The 21,140-nt window shown below is 41.3% G+C and overlaps 3 protein-coding genes across 3 annotated transcripts in view; 1 reads left to right on the forward strand and 2 right to left on the reverse strand.

The window, feature by feature from the left end:
* pdcd11 (programmed cell death 11) overlaps window positions 1–11,097 on the reverse strand; it is a 25,665-nt gene extending 14,568 nt beyond the window's left edge. Inside the window, exons 1-14 of the mRNA XM_083765688.1 lie at window positions 11,041–11,097; window positions 9,855–9,986; window positions 6,046–6,183; window positions 5,640–5,804; window positions 4,537–4,698; window positions 4,317–4,437; window positions 3,805–3,974; window positions 2,930–3,037; window positions 2,430–2,642; window positions 1,844–1,968; window positions 1,634–1,694; window positions 1,198–1,344; window positions 736–987; window positions 462–587 (exon numbers count right to left, since the gene is read on the reverse strand). Of these exons, the coding sequence (XP_083621814.1) occupies window positions 462–587; window positions 736–987; window positions 1,198–1,344; window positions 1,634–1,694; window positions 1,844–1,968; window positions 2,430–2,642; window positions 2,930–3,037; window positions 3,805–3,974; window positions 4,317–4,437; window positions 4,537–4,698; window positions 5,640–5,804; window positions 6,046–6,183; window positions 9,855–9,956 (1,890 nt within the window). The 5' untranslated portion in view covers window positions 9,957–9,986; window positions 11,041–11,097. The remainder of the gene's footprint in view (window positions 1–461; window positions 588–735; window positions 988–1,197; window positions 1,345–1,633; window positions 1,695–1,843; window positions 1,969–2,429; window positions 2,643–2,929; window positions 3,038–3,804; window positions 3,975–4,316; window positions 4,438–4,536; window positions 4,699–5,639; window positions 5,805–6,045; window positions 6,184–9,854; window positions 9,987–11,040) is intronic.
* Window positions 11,098–11,273: 176 nt separating this feature from the next.
* Window positions 11,274–12,428, forward strand: atp5md (ATP synthase membrane subunit k). Its single transcript, XM_083765710.1, has 4 exons — window positions 11,274–11,350; window positions 11,931–12,032; window positions 12,160–12,250; window positions 12,330–12,428. The coding sequence occupies exons 2-3, from the start codon at window positions 11,949–11,951 to the stop codon at window positions 12,247–12,249; spliced, it is 174 nt and encodes a 57-aa protein (XP_083621836.1). The 5' UTR covers window positions 11,274–11,350; window positions 11,931–11,948; the 3' UTR covers window position 12,250; window positions 12,330–12,428.
* A 940-nt stretch (window positions 12,429–13,368) lies between these two features.
* On the reverse strand, window positions 13,369–19,693 carry taf5 (TAF5 RNA polymerase II, TATA box binding protein (TBP)-associated factor; the record flags this gene model as incomplete). Its single annotated transcript, XM_083764635.1, has 11 exons — window positions 13,369–13,741; window positions 13,885–14,062; window positions 14,295–14,472; window positions 14,612–14,776; window positions 14,958–15,087; window positions 16,621–16,741; window positions 17,269–17,404; window positions 17,774–17,937; window positions 18,071–18,386; window positions 18,896–19,136; window positions 19,276–19,693. The coding sequence occupies 11 exons, from the start codon at window positions 19,691–19,693 to the stop codon at window positions 13,527–13,529; spliced, it is 2,262 nt and encodes a 753-aa protein (XP_083620761.1). The 3' UTR covers window positions 13,369–13,526.
* Between the last annotated feature and the right edge of the window lie 1,447 nt (window positions 19,694–21,140).

Here is a 21,140-nt window from a genome sequence, read left to right on the forward strand (position 1 = left end):
AGGAACACGTTATTCCAACCAGTTCCTTTCCCCTTCATCAGGCGCCCCGGCTGGCCAGGGGGAGGCAGTTTAGAGACCAGGATTACTGCATGTTTTTTGTGAGGGTACCTACCCTAGGGGACACGGGGAGAACATGCAAACTCCACACAGAAAGGCCCTTTCACCAACCCCGCCTCGGGTATGGGCACTGATGACGCGGAGGAGAGGACAAGCCGCCAGCGCCCACAGCAACCCGAGCGGGAATCGAACCCAGGACCTTTTAGCTGTGAGGCGACAGCACTACCGACTGTGCCACCATGACCGGGTGTGATTTTTAACTAACTAATGACAAAACCGGCTTCACGCACTATGCTATTTTATACTTTGTCACACGACTGTGCCACGGGAGGATGTTTGTGAACATTTTCGCTGATAATTATATGCCCCCAATAGGGACATTTGTGAGAACATCTTTGTCTTACCTTCCCGACCGCAAAGTCAAACTGTGGTTTGGGGCATTCGTCTGTGTTTCCTTCTACCACAGCCTTAAAGGACAACAGCAACTTCCCTTTCTCTGGGTCACAATTAAGGACCTTCATCTTCAACACCTGGACAATAAACAACATCACTATTCTTCATCAGCTTGAAAGGGTCATGGTATAAAGTGTAAAATCCATGAAACCACTTCAGGCAAAAGTTTATTCAATGTTCTATTTGTATGTACAAAAGGTACAGCTGAACATCAATATAACTCACCTGTCCAATATAGAACACTTCCTCCGGGCTTTTCACAAACTCCGTGCTGAGCTCTTTCAGAGGTACCAGGCCCTTGACGTCATTGTAAAAACGCACAATGCAGCCAAACTTGTCGATACAGACGATGTAGCCATGGGAGATGCGGCCACGGCGGGCGTCCGAGTAGCTCAGGAACAACGGCAGTGTGGACTCCAACAGGGTCTTCTTCCTGGTCAGGGTCAGTTTCTTCTTCTCTGCGTCTACCGACAGCACCTGAAGAAACAAACACGTTCACAAAACATTGCATCAAGAAAGATTCCGGACATGTTCATACAAACGTCAGTGTTAGCGGACGCCTGCATGGAGGTGGTCGCCCAGTGGCGCTAATGTCAACTGAATGTCGTCGACTCTGTCGAAGGAAAAGAGAGCGCTGTTCTTCCTTTATTTTTGGACGATGGGTTCTCAGATTGCCGTACTACTGACCCGGCATTTGATCTTCATACCCTCGTCGTATTTCTTCTCTGGGTTCTTGAGGACGATGTCAGACAGGTGGGTCCTGGGCACCATGCCCTGGATGTGGTCAGACAGTTTCACCATCATCCCATGGTTCATCAGGGTGGACACTGTCCCCTTGAAAGAGTAGAGGAAACTGTTGCATTAATGAGGGCCAATATATGAAAAGAACAGTTAACAAAGAATACTTACACATTTAAAAGGAAAATAAGATTATACAAAACATAAATGTGAAATCTGTACAGACGAGGGAAAAAAGCTCAACCTCTCTTTCAAAGAGACGATGGAACACAGTGTCACCAGTCACATTTTTTGTTTGTTGCCATGTATTATATTGTGCAGCATTACAAAATGTCAGCATGTGAGCATGATTTTTAACTAATCATGAGGCGATCTCTGCTCTTACCTCTACAATCTGGCCAGCATGAAGGTCATGGTATCTGAAGAAAGGCCTGCCAATAATGCTCCTGGAAGCAGACCAAAATATTACCACAAAACACAAGAAGCTCACCAGGCACAGGTCTAGTATGTATTCATTCAGAAAAGATATAAAAGGGTTCACAAACGTTCAAGCTACACTTTTCTCAAAAAGCACACAAATGCCACATTGACTTACTTCCTTATACTAGCTGAATGGATCTGATCCATAGGGCTGAAATCCAGGATCCTGCAGATGAGCTCAGAAGTGGCTAACAGTTTGTCGTCCCTGGCTTCCATGTGTGTTTCCTTGAGGTGGTTTTTCTGTGGGAGACAGACAGGGGTCAGGGGAACTAAATGGTGACGTCGGCATCTGGCATGAAAGTACATTTGCATAAATTTGATTTAACAAAAAAGCACAGCAATTCTATCACTGTGCAAGTGGGGAGAATGTATTGTGAACCCTCCATAGTAAAGAAATGGAAAAATCTGCACACCATTTTCTGCTCCCAGAACTTTCTTTACTTTAGTGGTAACGTTTTGAGCCGTAGCCCTTCCTCAGACCTTCACTGGGAGCAGAAAATGGTTTTTCATTTCTTTACTTGTGACTTTGTTTGATCCAGCACTCTGCCTATAGGCACTTGGATGTGTGATTGGCTTTTTTCAGCCTCTCCTACAAACCCTCCATAGTAACCATGGAGAACGCATGAAGATGATGCCAAAACGTGGGTGTAATACGGTAGTAATAATAATAATATTCAAATGGTTGCATGGCTGCAACTAACATGTATGAAGACTACAGTCTTGTCCGGCAGCTCCATCATGGCTCCAGACATGTGGTGCATGGCGGTTATCTTGCAGCCTTTGACGACTTCACCGATCCGTTCCCCACCAGCCGGACTAGTGTCTATACTGGCCCCCGGCTGAAGGAGGTGGCTACGCAGGGAGAGGCCAATCTGACGGCTGGAGGGCTCATTGTACAGCACAATAGCTTGCACCTGGAGAGAGACAAGTACAGAATTAAAGTTGAATTTTGAATTTTATTTCACTACAAACATAAAAAGCACTGCAAAAATAAATGGAACATATTATAGCTATTAGGCAACTAAAGAAACTTTTTTTGATAGCTGACTTCATTCATCTCCAGCCAGTAACACATTTAAGCCTATGTATCTAAATTCAGGAACCATATCGGGATGCCCCGAAAATGCAACAACTAAATCTATCACATTTTTCATAGCCACCATCCAGTTCAAGTCAGAATAGGATCTAAGTAGCGATGTACCTCGGCTCCCTCAGCGTAGCTGGAAGTCTGCTCTGGCTCCATGTGGAGAGCATCCACCTGGCCACGGAACGAGTTCAGGAAGTCCAGGATCAGACCATGTTTCGTTACCTGTGACAATAGATGGATGGATGGTTGGATTAAAACTAAGAAAATAGGCTTTAAATGCAAAATGTGCCACCTACTGTGGCCAAAAGTCTAATTTCAGTGTTTGATGAGCACACATTTTATTGAAGCAGAAAGAATCTTCGATTAAAAAATGCCCCCAGAATTTTGGATCCAACCATATGCTTAGCCTTAGAGAATAGATATATAGGTGGTATTACTGTCATTAACACTTTGAGGGCTTTAAGTTCCCCCTGCTTATTGTATGGCTCAATCTACAAATTCAGTAAAGCATGGCAGCCTTTTCTATCTCATGTTCTATCTCCGCCTTACACTCGTGCCCCCGATTGAACCTGAATAGCTGTCGCCTGACTAGCCAACCTGTCTTGTCTGGATGATGTTTGTGACCATGAACTGCTTTGTATATTGACTATATTGGAGTTGTTTTATTTTTAATATTGTTTTTGTTTTGTTTTGAATGTTCTTTGGTTGTCTTGATTTGGAATTTGTTGTTGTGTGTGTTTTAGTTTTTTGTATTTGTTACTCTGTTTGTATTTCTCAATTTACTTCTATATTTGTAAAAAAATAAAAAATAAAAATCTCTTCAACAACAAACCATCTGACTATTTTCGTCGATCAAAGATGCAAATACTTTGGCATATGCTCCAAAGGTAATAAGACAATCTAGGCAGCGTAGAATATTGGATTAAATAGTGGGGAACACGGGTTACGCAGTAGAACTGGTACGGTAATACTTATTTTCACAGTCTTACCTTTTTGATTTTGGCTTTGACCCAGGACCCGGGGAGAAGGTTAGTGAGGGTCCAGCCATGCTTGAACTGAGCATGGGCCTGGCCAAGGTGGTTAACAGATAGCCGAACCAAGCATCCATCATTCTTCACCTCATCCAGCTTTGGAGTCAAATATTCACCAACCTTCAGCTCTGGGCACAAGTGAAGAGAATAATTTAAATGTAACATATTCGATTACAATTTAGGCATTCAGCAGACGCTCTTAATCCTGAGCAATTTACAGGAAGCAAGAACAAACAACATGGTAATACATCATATACATAAAATCATACATAAGCTAAGAACAGTAGAATATCTATATAATGAAACTATGCATATATACTATATAGTGCTATGTCTACATGAAATGCTATCTAAGTTACGCAAGTTGAGCTTTGCATATGCTTGTAAGGTCGTAAGGGCTAGGGCTAGGGCTCGGGCAAGTGCTCGGGCTAAAATTCAAGTGGAAAGTGATATGAATGGTACTGTGATACCTTCAGGGCTGTTCGGTTTTCCTGTTACTGCCTGCTTGGGTAGGAAAGCTTTTGTCCCACTGACTCCAATGTCAACTATGTAGCCATAGTCTTCAACACTCTGCACACAGCCACTCAGGGTCTATGTCATCATAAACACAGAGCACAACATTCATTTTTGACAAATAATTCAAAAATATACAATGTTTTACGTATTGAGGATGCTTAACTGTTGACTCACCATGCCAGCCTTCAGAGAGCCTGAGCTTAATGCCTTGTTGACCAGCTTGGGATTGATTGACAGCTTGATGCTAAAAAAGCCTCCTTTGCTCAAACCCAATGAAGCAACCACGCATCTCAGCAACATACCACGGCAGAACAGGTGTGGCAGAGAACAGATCTCCTAAAGAAATAAATAGCACAAGGCCCAGCAATTAAATACGGTATGTTCAATACAGGTACCAGGCCTCAGACAAGCGTGGCTATGGACTTCCTACAACTATTACATTCTTTCGACTTTACTCAGCATGTTGTTGGGCCTACTCATAAACATGGGCACACTCTGGACCTGGTGATTTCTAGAGGGCTGAACATCACTGTGGAAAGGACTATTGAAAGGCCTGAGCTATCAGACCACTATTTGCTGTGTTTTAATATGACTGTCTCTGATCATTTTTAAATCTCAACTCAAGACTCACCTCTTCACCCTTGCTTTTAGTTGAGTTTTACTATGCACGTTCCTACCCTGCCCTGACTGATTTGCGGCATGTGGTGTTTTTATTAGTTTTTATTTATTTTATGTTCTTATATTCAATTTTGTTCTCTGCCATTGTTCTATCATTTTAACTACTTGTGTTTTATTGTATTTTATTTTTATGTCCTGCCCTGTGAAGCACTTTGAGCTGCATTTATGTATGAAAGGTGCTATACAAATAAAGTTTATTATTATTATTATTAATATTCCAGATAAGACTTTGGCATTTAGGTTTATTTTTGAGGGGCGTCAGCCCCTCCTATACACAGGTTTAATGTTTGTCTTTAGTTCAATGTTTGTTTTGTAAACGCATTGACAATGAAGGGAAAATGTCATAATGTGTCATTTAAATCATATTGTCTCTTTATTGTTAATGGCGTTTAATGTTTGTGTTGGCACCGTTTGTTTTACATCAACTAATCAACATGAGTTAGACTTTAATATATTAGCGCCCCTCACTTCACGTTTGTGTGATTCTTTGGAACCAAATGCCTCAATTCTCTCACTTCAAATATATTGCCTTTGCAAGAACACTATCAAGCCATTTTTCATTCAAAATGGATTGTCAAAATGGAATTCACAGTCGCTACCTCCATGTTGTCATCATCCAGCTGCTCGCTGAGGAGCTTGGTGTAGGTGTCAGAGATGTTGTTGATGCTGAGGTAGCCTTGCAGGCCACAAGGAAGACTGACTGTAACCTCAAAGTCTGTCACCTCCTTCACACAGCCCAGCAATAACGTGCCCTCCTTCAGATTCTGAGAAAGAAACAAATATCATTACATACAAGGTTTGTTAAATCATTACAAACCTTGCAGTTTGAGTTCTGAAAAATATCTTGGTTCCTTATGTTTAGTTTTCACGTTAATGCGATAAATGTGGGTTTGTGTTGCTTTAATGATAGAGGGATTACTTGAAAACATTTGTGGTGAACATTTCTTTACCAAATAAAATAATATAGTTAACTTAAAAGTGGAGATTCCGCCAAAATCCCTTTACCTTGTGATGAAGAATTTCAACAGTTTTGACTGAAGCATTGAGAGTCAGCGGGTCTTCTTCATCATCTGTCTTTGGCTTCTTTGATTGTGTGCCGTCACTTTTTTTAACTTTCCTTTTCTTGGTTTCGGTTGGTTTTGACTAAAAAAAGACAAAGCATCACATGTATTGTACACTACAGAATAACGATAATTCATTAATTATTAAGTAAGCCTGATGGAGAGAACTAATGGCTCGTACAAACAGCATGATATTTGCTCCGATTATGCTGTCGGGATCATTTTTGGCGGTTGCCGACAAAACTCCCGATCTGACATTCTGACCCAAGATCGGGCTTTGATCGCCAAGGTTTTGCTCGCTGTGTGTGAAAGGAGCTGCGAGAACATCCAGTGCCGATAAAAGCGCTCGCCGACGCCATCCCGACCGTTTCTGAATATCTAGCAGGTTTGATATTTGGCTCTCTCGCCGACTGGACAATGGACATCATACAGTATGAACTGGGTTGCGACCACGTCCCGAGAAATCCTGTATTACAGCCAATGAGAGCACAACTTCACAAGACAGCTGCATGTGCTCACAGCCACTGTCTGTCAGTCTGTCGACTGTATCGATAGATGATCAGATGATAATATATATAACCTTTATTCCTTGGGTAAATCCCTGTGTCGTACATATTGGTAGCTATATTAGCCCAACATTGCTGTTTGGACCTCGTGCGCTGTGTGTGTGCGCACATACGAAGAGAGACAGAGAATTATGAAAATCTAGATTTAACATCCTGCCTCACTATAGCACATGTAGGATACGCTATCACATTCACAAACATTTCACCCTGTGTGTGTGTGCATGCAGAGAGAGAGAGAGGCGTCGGTCTCGCGCTTGTATGGCACCCTGCACGTACGTGAGATGTCAAAATGAATTGTAATAAAATCAAATGATGTAGCCTATAGGCTATATGTATCGGGTCTGGATCGCATCTTAGTGAACTCTTGCAGTGTGTGATGATGCCTAGTCGGCTACCATTCGTTTAGTGTGAAAGCCACACAGATATAATGACAGTCGATATATTTTAAAGACTCCTGTGGTGTGAAATACATAATGATCTGATGACTCGGCGACAACTTTAAAACTCCTACAGTCTGTAGGGGCCATTACGTTATATGAAAGGCAATTGGTATTTAAAAGGCACAGCAGAGCATTAAAGTGAAAACGGAAAGAACTTTCACAAAGATGTATTGCATTGCCTCTTGCTGTGAGCAAATGTATTCCTGGCTGCACACATTGACCACACCTCTCCATTGACCACTTAAAACATATAGATGTCTCGGTCGCAAGGACCTTTCTACCCTGGGAAAGGTACTTACGACAAAGCCACAGTGTTAATATGTTTCAACGGATCAATGTAGGTGATCAGTGGTGTTTGTGGGAATTCACTTTCTTTCTTTGAAATGTGTATTTTGGGAGGTTTGATTCCCTGTACAATAGAACAGAAAAAGCAACTGGGGTGGCCTTCAACTCATCCAGGGTTTACAATAATAAGCCATATCAAATTGTCACATATTGCTATACAGATTCAGAAAAGCACCAATGAAAAAAACAGTGATGATTAATTTCCTGGTGCATGACCTGTCTGGATTGGTCCGATGTGCTCAGGAGCTCACTAGTCGAAGAAGCATGGCTTGGCTTTAAAACCAAATTTACATCAGTACTAAACATCATGGCTCCTTTGAGAACCTTCCTAAAAACCCAATGTAACAAGCTAAGAAACGGTGTAATTGCCATGACCAAATCAGCCAAAAGTAACTTTATCAATGATAAAGCCGAGGAAATCAAAAACAATCCTCGGGAGCTCTGGAAGCTACTAAACAACCAACTAGGCTGTGGTCAGAAATTAAAAACCAGGTTTACTAACATAAACATCAAATCGAATAACACCCTCATCACTGACAAGCTTGATGTAGCCAACCACTTGAACATCTTCTTTACAAACATTGCAACAATGCTGGTTAACAAACTGCCCTCCCACTCTGGGCGTTTTGGTGTAGAGAACATCAAAGCCTTCTACAAAAACCTAGGTGTTTGTAAAAATGATAATTTAAAATGGCAATGGTAACAACTGAGGAGGTAATTAAAAAACTGAGTGCCCTCCAACCCCACAAGGCCACTGGCCATGACAATATACCCTCCAAATTTCTCAGAGACTCAGCCATTTCCATAGCTCCAGTCATCACCCACATAGTAAACCTCATCAAACAGGGACAGATCCCCCAAGATTTTAAACTGGCCAAAGAACCCGGCAACTACCGCCCTATTTCTATTCTAAGCTCCATCTCAAAAGTGATGGAAAAAATAGTCTATGAACAGGTTGAAAAGTATCTTGCCACTAATAAAGTGCTGTACGAGTTCTAATCTGGTTTCAGAACATCCCACTCCACTGACACATGCCTCCTCTATTTGAGCGACCACATCAAACACGAGGTGGATGCTGGAAAATACTGCGGCATGGTCAAGCTGGACCTCCAAAAGGCTTTTGACACTGTGAACCACTCCATACTGGTTAACAAGCTTAAATCTATTGGTTTTGATAGCACATCAGTGAGCTGGATGCAATCCTACCTGGAGGGGAGAGAACAGATGGTGGAGGTGGACGGAAGACTGTCCCCCCCCCTCCCAGTGAGCTGTGGCGTCCCACAAGGAAGCATACTAGGGCCTTTACTGTTCCTAATATATGTTAACGACATGACATCAGCTTGTGACTGCAACTTGTTCCTGTTCGCAGACGACTCAGCACTGCTGGTCTCGGACAGGAACAAACTGCAGGTTGAAAAGACCCTCAGCTCTGAACTCGGTAGAATCTGCACCTGGCTCGCTGATAACAAACTATCCTTACACCTGGGAAAAACTGAATCCATTCTCTTCGGATCAAATAGTAATCTCAGCGAGGCAGATGGCTTCTTGGTTAGAGTGGGTGACAACATTATCACACGAATAGATGAAATTACCTACCTAGGTTCCATCCTGGAGGCCAATCTTTCCGGTGATAAAATGGCCACCAACGTAATCAAAAAAGTAAATCAAAGAACAAGATTCCTTTACAGGATCTCCTCACTGGTCAACAAAAACACCTTGCCCTCGTACAAGGTTTCTTTGACTATGCATCCACCTCTTGGTACCACAGCACCTCAAAGGCCCTTAAAACAAGGCTCCAGACTTCCCAAAACAAACTGGTCAGGCTCCTACTTGGCCTCACCCCCCGAACCCACCTCACCCCTGCCCACTTTGACAGGCTGGGATGGCTTAGGGTCGACGACAGAGTACAGAATCTTGCAATGGGTCTGGTCCACAAGATTTGATACACCACTAAGATACCCATGTACCTGTCTAAATACTTCCTTAATGTAAACGAAGTCCACACCCACAACACCAGAGGGAGTGCAACAAACCATGTACAACCCAGATTCGGCACAAACAAGGGACTAAATTATTTTCGCTCCTATGCCACCAAAATGTGGAACGCCCTACCAACAGTCATTAAGACATGTGAATCCCTTGACTCCTTCAAAACCGCTCTCAAAGGGCACCTATGGATGGCTGCAATTCGAAACTGGCCTCTGTAAAATCTGAATCCACTCACAGTTAACAGTCTTTGTATTGAGTTTGTGCTTGAAATGTTCTGTAATTCTACAAACTGTTAATAAATATTTCAATCAATCAATCAATGGCTATGATCATCTTAGAATGTTTTTACAAGACAGACATGAAAACCCCAGACATTAGTTTCTGGCTATAGTGAAAATCTTCTCATCTCATACCTGGAACAGGTTGTCCACCTCTGTCCTCTGGACATCTGCTTGGCCCTCAGTGGTCTTCTTAGCTGTCCCTCCCCGAGGGAAGTCCGCCTCCATTGATGCCATGATTTCAAATTTATCCTTGTGTTAAAACGACTGGAAAGGATAATTACTTCAGAGAGTTTCTCACTTAATCTCAGGTCGCCCGCATATTACATATACGACAGGCTAGCCGCAATTTGCAACTCTAGATTTTTTTTACAATGGGTTGAATCTAGAGTTGCAACAAGCTCCATCCACTTCCTATTCATCATTTTTGGTTTGTGATCTGCTTGTCTTAAACAACGTTAAACTCACCAACATTGCAGCTGTAGTCCAAGCTTGAATTATCCTCTTTCAATCTGCCGAGCTTGTTTTTCATAAAAATCCACCGTAGACATGTTATGAGCTACTTTCTGTCAAGACATCCTCTGCAAGTGATTATTTTTCTAAGTGCTGGAGTTTGGAAGCACTCGTCGTACGTCACTGAAAGGCCCTGCATTCCACCTGTTTCGAATTTGCACATAATGCAGGAGGCAGCAGCGCGACCAGTTAACAAAAACGAGTGCTTCCAAACGGCAACACTTAGAAAAATAATCACTTGCAGAGGATGTCTTGACAGAAAGTAGCTCATAACATCTCTACGGTGGATTTTTATGAAAAACAAGCTCGGCAGATTGAAAGAGGATAATTCAAGCTTGGACTACAGCTGCAATGTTGGTGAGTTTCACGTCGTTTAAGACAAGCAGATCACAAACCAAAAATGATGAATAGGAAGTGGATGGAGCTTGTTGCAACTCTAGATTCATCCCATTATAAAAAAATCTAGAGTTGCAAATTGCGGCTAACGACAGGCTTGATTCATTCAGTACGGCAAGCGGCAACATAATGTGATGCAAAATAGACTGACTGCTTCTTATCTAGCCTTAAGTCGAGACTTGTCATAGACTTATTTTACTCAATACAAGTATTAATCACATGTCACGCATTAATAAAGCAAGTGAAGTAACCTGCTTGGTAGATCTGTAAAGTCATAACGTAAACAAGTAGGGGATTATAGATAACAACGTTATTATTAGCATTAAGGCTACGAAGCAAGCACGTTTAAAAAACACAGACAGAACTATAGCTTGCATATGAATGCTAACAATTGAACAGAAAACATCCTTACAGTAAATGTTGAGGTATATCCAATCTCACGTGTTGACCACTAGCACGCCATCATGGTTCATGATACCGGAAGAGTATTGTCCTGTGGGCGTTTCACAGATTACCCACTCCGAGTGTACTTTGAATGACTGACGTTGCCACGAACCATTCACCAGTCGTATTTCGTGCAAAGGGGCGGCATCAACGTTGATTGACGTGGGGTTTGTACGCTCATATTCATCTTGCTATAATAAGGGCATACGTCACCTCCTGTTTGGATTGAAGGGCACTCACTTCGTACTGTCCACATTACAAGGGTCGTCTGTTTGAAGGTAAGAATGAGCACATTCAGGACAACATTACATGTTGATTTTAGAAGTTAACATGTTACCCGCATTGGTTTTAAAACAGCATTGCCATAATCGTCCAAAGTTAATCGAAATAACAGGGTTAGCTAGCTGGTTGCAACTATCAATGCAAGCTAACCCATGAAGCTAATGTTAACTGGTGGGTTAGCATGCGATCTGCAAGCTGAATGAATCCAAGTGTTATCTTTTAATATCTCCTCCTGCATTTTCAGTTTTTAAAATAAATTGTGTTTTAATTTCATTCACAACACGAAGAACAAGCGCTGCTTCTCTAGCTTGACAGATGCCCGTTAGAATTGTGCAACGTGAATGACTCGTGTACCGGACAATAAACGTACAAGTTGTTGCAAATGTTATGTAATATCACTACAAAAATGAGAAACAATTTAGTTGAATGACAATGCATTTTATGTCGTGCCGTTCTCACTTTTCAGTAGTTATTATTGGAGACTCTGGAGAGTTCGACAAATTTACATACTTCATGCATAAATCTGTTATGTATACGTTTTTTCTTTAATTGCTAATATTTTTCCTCTTGTCTCAGGACTGCTAATCGTTCATAATGGGAGGACACGACGCCGGACAGCACCAGTTTACTGGCATTGCCAAGTACTTCAATGCATGGACAATTGTTGGGCGGAGGAATGTGAGTTTACAGTTTAATGTAGTTGTGTGGCAGGGACTGTTTGATCTTGTGTTCATCACTAGTTGGAATGCATGGAGCCCTAGGACTAACATTATGACTTTATGTTGCATGTCACTTGTCTCCGCAGTGTGTGCTGGCCACGTATGCCAGTCTTCTAGCCATTGGTCTCTTATTTAAATTGAAACCCAAGAAACAAGCCGCTGTCACAGCAAAGTAATGTAAGTATTGTTGAGATTTCCCTCCTACATTTGATTATTTCCTTGGATCAAATACTAATGTTGTTTTCATCTCCAACAGGTGTCCATTCACTTTCATTTAATGTAGCTTGGATCGGCCGCTGGATCTGCTTGTTTGATTTCCCCATGTAAAATAAAGATCTCTCTCAAACATAGTAAACATTTTATTTACAGTTTGAACTTTGAACCAGTATAAAATGCTATAATACAGACAACACAAGTCAAAAACCTGTGTGCATGGCAGTGACTTACAAAAAAAGGAAATGACTCTTTAGGTGTCTAATACATTTGGGGACAGTATTTATGAAAGCAGAATGTAGCGTAGCTGTTCCATTGAATTGATGGGGAGGAAATCCACATCTCTTGCATTAGCTGGGGAGCCACAGGCCCAAAAGCTCAAGGAATGGAGATTAACCTGTGATGTCATGACATACTTTGTGTTTTCTATTCACTTTGTCATTAAGGTCCACAGAATGAGAAGTACAGTATGCTCTGCTGGAAACATCGCGAAAGGTTATGGCCATTTTTGCATACCACACCATATAAGACAACCAATATAAGGCAAAATCCATATCCACCCAAATGTGCTGACCTCATCACATTTGTGATGACTGCTATGGCTGTTTTAGGGGTTTGACATGTCACATGCTACTTCAAGCATGATGAAATTGTCTGTGGTATACAAAAATGGCCATAACTTTTTTTCCCACGATGTTTCCTGGCAGAGCAGACATTCTGTTGAACTTAAAGGACAACTTTAGTTTCTTTTTCAACCAAGGTTCATGTTTTAGGTTATTAGAGAAAGTAAAAGGTCAGTAATTTTTTTTTAATTCATTTGCTGCTTTCTTTTTAGGGATTTATTTTTCTATTATTTACTATAGTCCTATCCTCTATTAGGACTATAGCAAATAATAAATAAAAAAAATCGCTATAAGATTTTGTAAAAATAAATACATATTTAGCCATGTTCGAATGCCCCTGCCCCCCTGTCAAAAACAGCTAAAATCCCTAAAACGAAAGAAAGCAGCAAACTAAGAAAAAAATGAACTCATCTTTTACTTTCTCTAATAACAACCTAAAACATGAACCTTTGTTGAAAATAACTAAAGTTGTCCTTTAATGACCAAATGAATAGAAAAAACACAAAGTATGACATCACCGGTCCTCTCAAATTTTGGCTGACTGGCTACAAGGAACCATCTAAAGTTCCAAGGCTTGATGTTGGTTCACATCTCAGTTTGAAAAGGTTATTTAGGGTCTATGGGTTGTATGCCCCTGCAGCAAGCAGTAGGTTCCTCCGGGTAAAGTGAAGATGTACTACAGGTGTGGACTTGGACGTGTAGGTCCCTAACAGAAGCTCATGGGAGTTCTCTGGTAGGTGAATATGCCCTGTAGTTGCTGTGAAGTCATCTGTTTCTACATCATCGAATGCCTTCGCTGCATCCCACAAACGAACTGTATTATCCATGGAACCTAGAAAACACAATTGGACATTTATTTTTATTGGATATAATGTACATGTCATACAAAAACAGTTTTGTATTCAACATGACAGCTGGGAAATAGCTGACAGAAATGAAACGGCCATGCTTTGACGTAATTGTGATCCAACCTACCAGAAGCAAGGAGCTCTCCGTCTCTGCTAAACTTGAGGGAGTAGATTGTGTCTGTGTGCCCTTTCAGCTCGCTAATCATGAGACCATGACCAATGTCCCACATAAGAACTCTACCATCAGTGGCTCCTGAGGCCAGGATTTTCCCATTGGGAGAGAAAGCCAGGGCATGGATAGGGCCCTAAGAAACAAAAGCATATTGCATGTCTCAATCTTTATATACCAAGTTTATCAACCATCAAAACATAATGGTAGACAGGACATAAACACTGCGTCTAATTTGTTAAATGGCATGATAATCCTTGACACATGAAATGGTGATGAGGTAAAGGTTATGTATGTATTCATGATTCTGCTGGACACTAAATACTACAAGGAGACATTGAACAGGGAATCGTTGAGGGAACACTGACCTTGTGGCCGGTGAAGATGCGCACACAGTTTCCAGTTAAGACGTCCCAGACACGAATGGTGCGGTCTGCTGAACCTGTGGCCACATAGTTGGAGTTCGGGTGGAAGCGGGTGCAGGTGATATCAGCCAGGTGACCAGCAAACATCCTTAGAGGCTGATGGTGATCAGTTGCCCACAAACTGTTGAAGAGAACCTACTCATTAGCTTTTGCAGCATTATATTATTGTTGCACTGTACTGGTAACGGCATATGCATTTCACCATTATCACGGGAATAATTATTTTACATTGGTTCACCCCACTCACAGCGTATTCTTACCGGGCAACTCTGTCATGTCCACCAGATATAAAGTAGTATCCATAGGGGGAAAATTGGGTATCCCACACCGGGTAATTGTGACCTTTGTAGCCCACCAGACAGGTAAAAGTCTGCAGACTCCACAGCCTGATAGTACCATCCTCCGAGCTCGACAACAGGTAGTTTCTGAACGGTGTGAGGAGAGAACATGGCAAAAAGTTGAGTTAAACAATTCATGCAAATGAATTGGTGTAACACTGAACATCCAGTTTTGTAGCTCAAGTAGATGATTGCTGAAAAAAAGAATAAAGTTGCATATGTGATTTATGCCACATTGGGTACAATTAAAGCAGTGGAGCTGTCCTACCTGTCTGGGCTGAAGCTAAGTCCATAAACTGGGCCACTGTGTCCATGGAGGATCTTAGATTCACTGGCTGTCTTCTCATCCATGATTCTCTCCAGCACATCGTCAGACTCTTTGTCGATCAAACTTAGGTCTTGGGGAGAGAAGAAAAGAAGATATTTTCCAATAATATATACATATATTTACATTTTAAGACAAAGACAAAACAAAGAGACACATTGCAAAACAAAGGACACAGATACAGTATACATACAGTACATACCTACATTGGACCATAAAATAAAAATATATATGGACACATTGTTTGGTGCTTGACAATCTCTAGATGGGTGAACAACTACACCAAAATAAGTAAGACAGTAACAGTTTAATACCCACAGCAGAATGTAAAAAGTAAATTAGCAGTATCGCTTCTGTCAAGGAGACAGCTAACTGAGGGCCAATAAATCTCAAATATGTTATAGAAGGCATCTGTTGTGGAGTAGTCCCACGTTGCCAGACTGTTGCCACTCGCAATTTTCAAATGCTTCCTTATAATTTGAAAACAAAGCAATACTGCCTCATCAAAGTTGGTGTTGTGACTTTATATATTATCAATTACTTCCATGAGAGGGGGAGAGGTGCGGAGGGGGATGTTAATAGTTAACCGATAGGTTAGAAATTCTTATTAAACTTTACAGTTAACAGTTAATCGAAAATACTGCGGTTCTATTCTATTAATGTAATGCTCTGCGCACGCACGTGGCCGAGCAACGCACATAAAAAGTCCAGGCACCTTGGCCGATAGTCCAAGTCTGGCAGTGTGCCGCGGGTTCGACTCCCGATCCCGACGGCCTTTATTGCATGTCACCCCCCCCCCCATCTCTCTCCCCATTTCCCGTCAGCCTGCTACTACTACTACTACAGTCTGTCCCTCTATAAAACATATACTGTAAATTAAAGGCGAAAGCCACAAAAAAAACACTAAAGAAAAGTCCCCCCCCCCGTGGAAGCCACAGACTGCTTTTGCATGTGATGTGACAGACAAGACAGTACACTTTACATTTAATTTTATTCCTCATAAAGATGTCATTGCATGGCCCTGTATCTCAAATGGTCAAATAAATATTTGATTAAGGAATATAATATGCCTTTTGTATTCTGTATATCATGTAGATTTTTATGTTAGACATTGAGGGAAATCAACTAACCGATCGATAAGGTTATCAATTAATGAATTAATCGATAATTGACATCCCCAACTGCATGATTATTTTGTACCAATATTTATTTGTTTTTGGTTTCTTTCAGCGCCATCTGGTGGTCACCAGTTTAGGCTCTGAGTGCCAATTCTCCCATTATAAAGAAAGAAAGAATTTGTAATTCTATTATGCATGTAATGTGCATGTCATCACCTGTACACCAGATTAGAGGAATTTTCAAAAAATAAATATATATATTGCCTGTGGCATCCATTACAAAGACGTCAATCAGACGTCTTGATGTTTTTGGCTCCAAGACAACAGAATATTTTTCCTTGCAGCATAAATTAGAAGATTAAACAGACGTTTATGGAATTTAACATGAAGACAGCTAATATCTGTGCCTGTTCTTTCTCTCCCCTAAACTTAAATAAAAATAAAGACAGTCAATGAATCAGTGGTGGTTATGACTTGTGTTACTTTACCTGCTGCCGATTTAACCCTTCTGAGTTTTTTGGGTGTGACGCTCCAAACCCGTACAGTGGAGTCTGCGAAGCCCCCGGCAATCAGGCTGGAGTCATCTGTTAGGTCTACTGCCGTCAAACCCTACAGGTAAAGATTCATTCCATTTAAAATGGCTGAGAAGTTTGTGCTGCCAGTGCCTACACATTCCCTATCCCTAACATATTCATTTAAAAAATAAAAGAAAACTTTAACGCCAAGTACAGTATATGGACAAATTGATAGTGCTTTTTGTCCAGGAAAGATATCCATGTAAAAAGCGGATTCTCCACAACAAGATTAAATAAAAGTGTAACTATTCGCAGCACATTCGAGGTTAGTGGTCACTTTTTAAACCATTGGGCCACATAATGTAAATACACTTTTTCTAAACCCCATTCAGCCATTTCCCTAACAGTACCATGCAATTTTCTTACATTTTCTGATATATGCATCCAAAGAGGAATCTGTGGGCTGTTCTCATATAATCTATTAATATTTCCAGCTTTAAATGAAACATTAAGTGGAAGAATAGACAAATGTTTCAGCCTGTGTCATTCATAACATAATGTGTAAACAACTAAACATGTTCAATGTTAAGTGAATTGTGGAGGATACCCTCAGGGTTTTACCTGGTATGCGTTGAGGAAAGAGTAGAAACATATAGAAGGAAGATTGTCTCGTGCAAGTCGGATCCTCTTAGTGGCCTCCTTCATGTACATGATCTTGTCTAGCTTGTCTGAGTCCTTCAGCTCTGGAAGAGGGATCCTAAGGGGTAGGAATATATTTAGTCACTGGTTTTAAAATCCTGCTATAAGCAAAGTTGCTATAAGCAATAATATGTCAACATTTTAATGACCTTTTTATTTTCTATTGTTATTCAGACAGCCAGCAATAGGCAAAAAATGTAGTCTCTGTGGCACATCTAGGGGCCACAATCGGCATTCAAAGATTTCCTAGAAGCTTTGTCAGTGGTCGATTTGCCCGTCTACTTCCTTATTGGTTAGTCATTGAATGAATTCATGTATATGTATAGTTTTTATCATATGGGAAAGGCGCTTACATTACAAAGACATTGTTGTACATACTAGTGTTGGCTGCTTTATCAAGCTGTAGACTAGAGTAAACATGCGATACCTATTTTGCTGGGGTGCATTAGGGTCTTGTTTCTTGCTCTTGGAACCCATGCTGTCTTTCTTGGGTTTCTTCTTCTTGGGCTTGCCTTCCTCATTCTCCGCCTCCTCGTCCTCATCATCAAGGGGCAACTCAATCTCTGGTTCCTTCAGCAGTCCATAGTATACCTGGAGAACATAGTAGAGGACGTGGTGAATAAGCACCATCATTTTACTAGGATCAACAGCACTGCTGAAACAATTATGTACCGGTACTGTATAGAAAACTGATATCAGTGGCACAACCAAGGCCTTTGCCCACCTTAGCCTTATTGGCCTCTCTCTTTGCTTCGCCAGCCAGGCTCCCTGACATGGCATCGATCTGGGCTTTGCTGCGTGGCATGCCATCAAATATATCAATGTAAAGGTGCTCCTGTATGATAGTCCAGATCTGGTTGTTCTGACGTTCCTGCAGGTGCCTCTTTAGCAGTTGGTACGAGTCACGGGAGATGCGTAGCACAAACTTGCTGGTGCGGAAGTCCAGCAGAGTCTCATTGCCCCTCATGTGCTCTTTCTTCGACAAGCTGGACAAAACACGGAGGTCATCCTCATAGTAGCACTCCTGGTCCCCACTGAACCTGTTTAGGAGGGTGAAGGGGTAAAAAGACAGAGATGGCTATGGATGAGTGTGTGATCATCATCAAAATGGTAACATTTCTAAAAGTGCCAGTCACTAAATGCTGATTGATTGAGTAAATACTTTATTAACCTACAGGTAGTACAATCGAATTAAGCTAAAACTAACTTTTCCCATAGAAATGAGATGGCATTCATACTGACAATTTTCTTTTTCTTTATCTACTTTTCTCGTTTGTAGTACCGTATATGTATTTTTGTGTTACGGTTATGCTATATTGATGAATTGAGTCTGTCTGTACCTCGTGCTGTTTACATTTCTGTCCAAGTATTCAATCAAAAAAGGATAACACAGAAAGCCCCAGGTGCATGTTTCCATTGTGGTCCTTTGTACTCAATTCATCAGTAATACCGGTGCATATAATACAATACAAATTTACCACAAAACATATTTGAATAAAGCTCAGTAGAATCATAAGGTATAGTAGCCTTTTTTTGTCAAGACACTTACTTTTCAAAGAAGGCCTTGGCCTCATTCTCATGGTTGTTGTAGACCAGTTCCAGATACATGTGGACAAAGAGTGGATAGAAGACCTGTGAGAGCTCTGCTCTGTGGCAGTCCAGAACACTTTCTATGAACCTCTTTAGACCACTGTAATAAACCTTGTAGAGGACCGGATCCCCCTGCTGGTTGTACGCCGACAGCACAACATTCACGTCTGGCTGATCCTCTCCAGTCGAGGCAGCGGGTGCTGTACATAAACAAACCCATGCACGTAGTTAGCGTTAGTGGAGTAAAGTAGCAAGGTATGTCTCAGTATAGGCTCAGAATCACAGGGTTGGGAGTTTTAAGGATACAATATAGTTTTAAGGACACAATCTGTATATTACCTTTAGGTATCGGTGGAGGAGCGCTGGCCACGGCGGTAGAGGATGAGCCCGATACCCGGCTAAGTAGGGAGTTTGCATCTGCACCACCTTCTGATTCAGCGGTTCCTGTAACACCAGAACCCAAAGAATCGAGACCCTTCGCATCTTCCGTGTCTTGTTCCGATAAACCCGCTTCTCGCCGCAAAATGTCGACAGACTCGTTCAGTTTGTACTTCTTGAGGAACTGCACCACTGCAAGTAGCGTCTGCTGGTCTTCTGGGGCAGGCTTTATACTTCCAGCCGACGAGGTGGTCCCCGGAGATACAGAAAGTGGTCTTCCGTCGTTTGCATTATTATTTCCCGAGTTATCGTTTGATGTTTCGGTTTTTATATCCTTTTCTCCTTCTGTCTCGATCTGACCACCCTGCATGGCCGCCATTTTCGAAATGAACTGCGCCTGCGCGGGGTAAAATCAAAGAACGTTGACGACGAGTAAGCAAGGTTGAATTAATACTTCCCTCTAGTGGCCGAACAAGGGAATGACGTGCTCGAGATCAATTTGCGGTTTATAAAATACAAAGTAGCCTATACGAGCGATCACATCTAAAGCAATAGTGTCTCTTGTTTCTTAGAACATATATATAAATTAAAATAAAATACTCAAACAGCAGATAATAATACAGACCTAACCTCGCCTCGACAGACTGATACAGACTTAAAACTAAAGCTCATAAAAATAATTGATAAGACTCATGCTATCTCTGTGTGTGTGTGTGTGTGTGTGTGTGTGTGTGTGTGTGTGTGTGTGTGTGTGTGTGTGTGTGTGTGTGTGTGTGTTGTGTAAAGGTATACTATGGTTAAGCCATATATAATGCCATGCCAGTGAGTGAATGCTAGGTTGGCACAGCCTCCCATGGACCAAACTAAAGCTCATAAAAATAATTTATAAGACTCATGCTATCTGTGTGTGTGTGTGTGTGTGTGTGTGTGTGTGTGTGTGTGTGTGTGTGTGTGTGTGTGTTTGTGTAAAGGTATACTATGGTTAAGCCGTATATAATGCCATGCCAGTGAGTGAATCCTAGGTTGGCACAGCCTCCCATGAACCACTGTGGACTGTGGTGTGGTTTGCCACGTATGGTAAAAAAAACGGGCCTTTCGGCTATAACATATTTTTTGTCCTAGTGATGGCATGCCACACCTTTTGATGTGTTCACTAGTGTCCAAGGATTTGACTCCATACAGTTAATTCTGCCCTGGATGAACCAGAAACTGCAGTAAAATCTAAAATTTGAATCCCCCCTCTTCCCCTCACTGTTCCCTTGTTTACTTCCTTTTATGATGATTTCATGTTTTTGGTTATATAGAAGTGGTGCGGGAAAAGCACTAAGACTTGTTTACATCAGGGTCCTCCATTTTCAATAATCAGAATATGAAATGTACGTAATATACGTAACATGCGTTCCGGTAATATACATAACATACGAAATATACATGTATACAAATATGTATGTTTATGTCAAAGATTCCCACGTAGGTTGATATTAGGTGCCAGATCCCCATCTGTAAATATTTGTGCCTGGGACCCTTATACAAGATTTGTGTTAAAAATTAGCAGATCTACGAAAGCTCAACTTGTGATCTACAAGTTGTAGGCTATTTTCAGCTACCGGTATTTTCAAATAGCTGATATATATATATATATATATATATTATATATATATATATTATATATATATATATATATACTTAAATTGGTTAAACAGATTCATTACATCCCTTCCACTCATTGCCCCATGCCTTTTCATGCAAGAACACAACCACACAGACTGGTCACATGACAGACAAAGGCAGAAAGATGGAGGTAGGTAGGAGGTAGGGCATGCCTA

The sequence above is a fragment of the Protomyctophum parallelum genome (assembly GCF_964188405.1).
Source record: "Protomyctophum parallelum genome assembly, chromosome: 5".
NCBI classification, from domain to species: domain Eukaryota; kingdom Metazoa; phylum Chordata; class Actinopteri; order Myctophiformes; family Myctophidae; genus Protomyctophum; species Protomyctophum parallelum.

What these genes read in the sequence shown, in the direction of transcription:
- atp5md (XM_083765710.1), top strand. Translation starts at nt 11,949, where the DNA reads ATGGGAGGACACGACGCCGGACAGCACCAGTTTACTGGCATTGCCAAG. An exon ending in CAATTGTTGGGCGGAGGAAT is followed by an intron (nt 12,033 to 12,159) that starts GTGAGTTTACAG and finishes TTGTCTCCGCAG; the next exon opens with TGTGTGCTGGCCACGTATGC.